At 42.2% G+C, this 2,175-nt stretch overlaps 1 protein-coding gene across 1 annotated transcript; it reads right to left on the bottom strand.

The window, feature by feature from the left end:
- Positions 1–213: 213 nt before the first annotated feature.
- LOC102985674 (39S ribosomal protein L15, mitochondrial-like) lies at positions 214–1,772 on the bottom strand. Its single transcript, XM_055088481.1, is given in 2 exon segments — positions 214–1,097; positions 1,745–1,772. Coding segments are annotated over 2 exon segments (912 nt in total).
- Positions 1,773–2,175: the final 403 nt, after the last annotated feature.

Raw genomic sequence — 2,175 nt, 5'->3', positions numbered from 1 at the left:
CAGGGAGCTTAGATCTCTGAGACAGAAGCACACAGATCCATCAGATCCTCTACACAGTCCTTGCTTACTGTGTTTTAAATTTAGATAAAAAAGAGATATTACACAGAAAACATCAACATCTGCAGAATTACAAACTAAGCAAATGCCATTGGAAACACGTGTGTTTCAGTCCCTTTCTGGAGCTCTTTTACCATCTGCTGTCTTGGAAGGAACTCAGGAGCTGTAGTACTTGAGGAGATTCTCATCCGTAGGTTTGAGGATTTCCTTATCTGCCATATTCACTACCCACCTGGGAGCAAGACCAAAGAAAATCTGCCTTGGATCTTTTCGAATACTGAGCATTTTGAAGAGTTCGTCTTTCATGATATCAGGTAAAATATAACCATACTTCTTGGCGAGCTCCAGTCTTGCTTCAGGAAATTCAGCAGGATCCGTCAAGTAACCGCAATTCCTTGCATCAGTGTAGTAGGGTACCAGTGCCTTGGAGGTGAGCATTCGCTTGGGAATGGGTTGTCCACGGAGAAAGAATGCAATAGGTTTGCACAGAATTTCCAGGCTTCGCGGGTCGTAGAAGGCCGTCGTGACGACATCCCCATTCTTCTCGATTGCAGCGATGGCCAGCTCTGAAGCCAGCTGTACTTCAATGTTAACTTTCGCCTTAAAGGTGTCAGCACCCTCCCCTACCAGCTGGACACCATAATCCCTTGTAGATGGCTGGAAGGTCACACCTCTCCCATTGACAAGTTGGGTTAAGTCAATAGGTTGTGTAGGATAAACTCGACCCAAATCAAAAAGATACTGCAGCCTGTTGAGAGTCAAAGGCTGATACTGGTGTCTGAAGCTATGTCCTTCATTAAACCCATATTTTGGGATTCGAAGGTAAAATGGAGTCTGGCCTCTCTCAAAGCCCAGCCAGGGCCAGGTTCTTCTCTGTTGTTCTCCCTTGTGGCCCCTGCCACATTTTCTACCTCTTCTCTGACCTCTTGGTCATCTTTCCGGTTTCCTGGAGCCTGGGTTTGGCCTCAGGTTAGCCAGGCTCACACGGGGCAGGGCCTGCAGCAGGTCCAGGGCCTGGGGCCCCCTCACCCCAGAGTGGGCTGGCCATGACCCACGCGCCCGACAAGCCGCAAGGGCTCTGGGCTGCCAGAGCCTGCCTTATTCATTTTTTATCTTCTTCCTTCTTTGTACCTTAACTCTAATATGTAGATAAGTACCAATATCTTGGAACCGTCTAAGGATTAAAAACAAATGCCTACTACAGAATTTATTGCTATTATCTTTATCCCAAAGACCCTCATGTTCTGCCATTTGCTGGTTCTGAGAAATGCAACCATATTTTTAATTTTTAGACTTATTGTAGAGGCTGTGAAAATTTAGACCTGCAGACATTAACTTTTTGGGATGTAGAATTTATTCAGCATCTCGTCTATGCCTGTTTCTGTGTCAATTACTTCCATACAACATTACCCATTTAAAGTAGACATCATCATCTCCACTTAAAAGATGAAAAAACTAAGACATAGATTAAGTGATCTGCCCAAGATCACATGGCTGGTAAATAATAGAGCTTAGACTAGAATACAGTCCTCCTGACCCACCGGACAGTCTTCTTTCTGAGAGCTCTACTCAATTGCCTCATCAATTTCTGATACATTTTTACATTTCAAACTTTGGACCCCCCAAAAAGTGGGGGCATAATAATGGCCAGGTATTGATGGATAGAAAAATTAAAAGGTAATCCTACCCAGAATATAAAGATCAGGAAGGACCATGGGTAAACACATCAGAACAATTCTTCCCTAAATAAAAACCGGGAAACTTTCCAAGAAGGCATCACTATTAACATAAACATTTTTATTCACTTTTGAAAGTTATCATCTAATTCAACATAATTCTTCACCATATGTCTAATTGGAATCTGTCTGGATTCAAAGATGCTGATGAGAGTGAATATATCAAGGTCAGGAATTGTCTAGCTATACAAAACTCTAGGTGGTTGAATTGTACATCTTTTTCCCATAAAACGTTACACTTACTTAATGAGATATCCCATATGCTCAGTCGTAGACGTTTTGATCAGAAGAGGTCCAAGAATAGGAAAAAGCAGTGTTTTGAATTTCCACTTTGATGTTGTTTTGTTTGTTCATTATTATTTATAATTTAGTTGGCTCTAAT

Source organism: Physeter macrocephalus, chromosome 11, assembly GCF_002837175.3.
Source record: "Physeter macrocephalus isolate SW-GA chromosome 11, ASM283717v5, whole genome shotgun sequence".
Classification (NCBI taxonomy): Eukaryota; Metazoa; Chordata; class Mammalia; order Artiodactyla; family Physeteridae; genus Physeter; species Physeter macrocephalus.
Note: the sequence above shows the minus strand (reverse complement) of the source record. Positions and strands in the feature narration are given on the sequence as shown.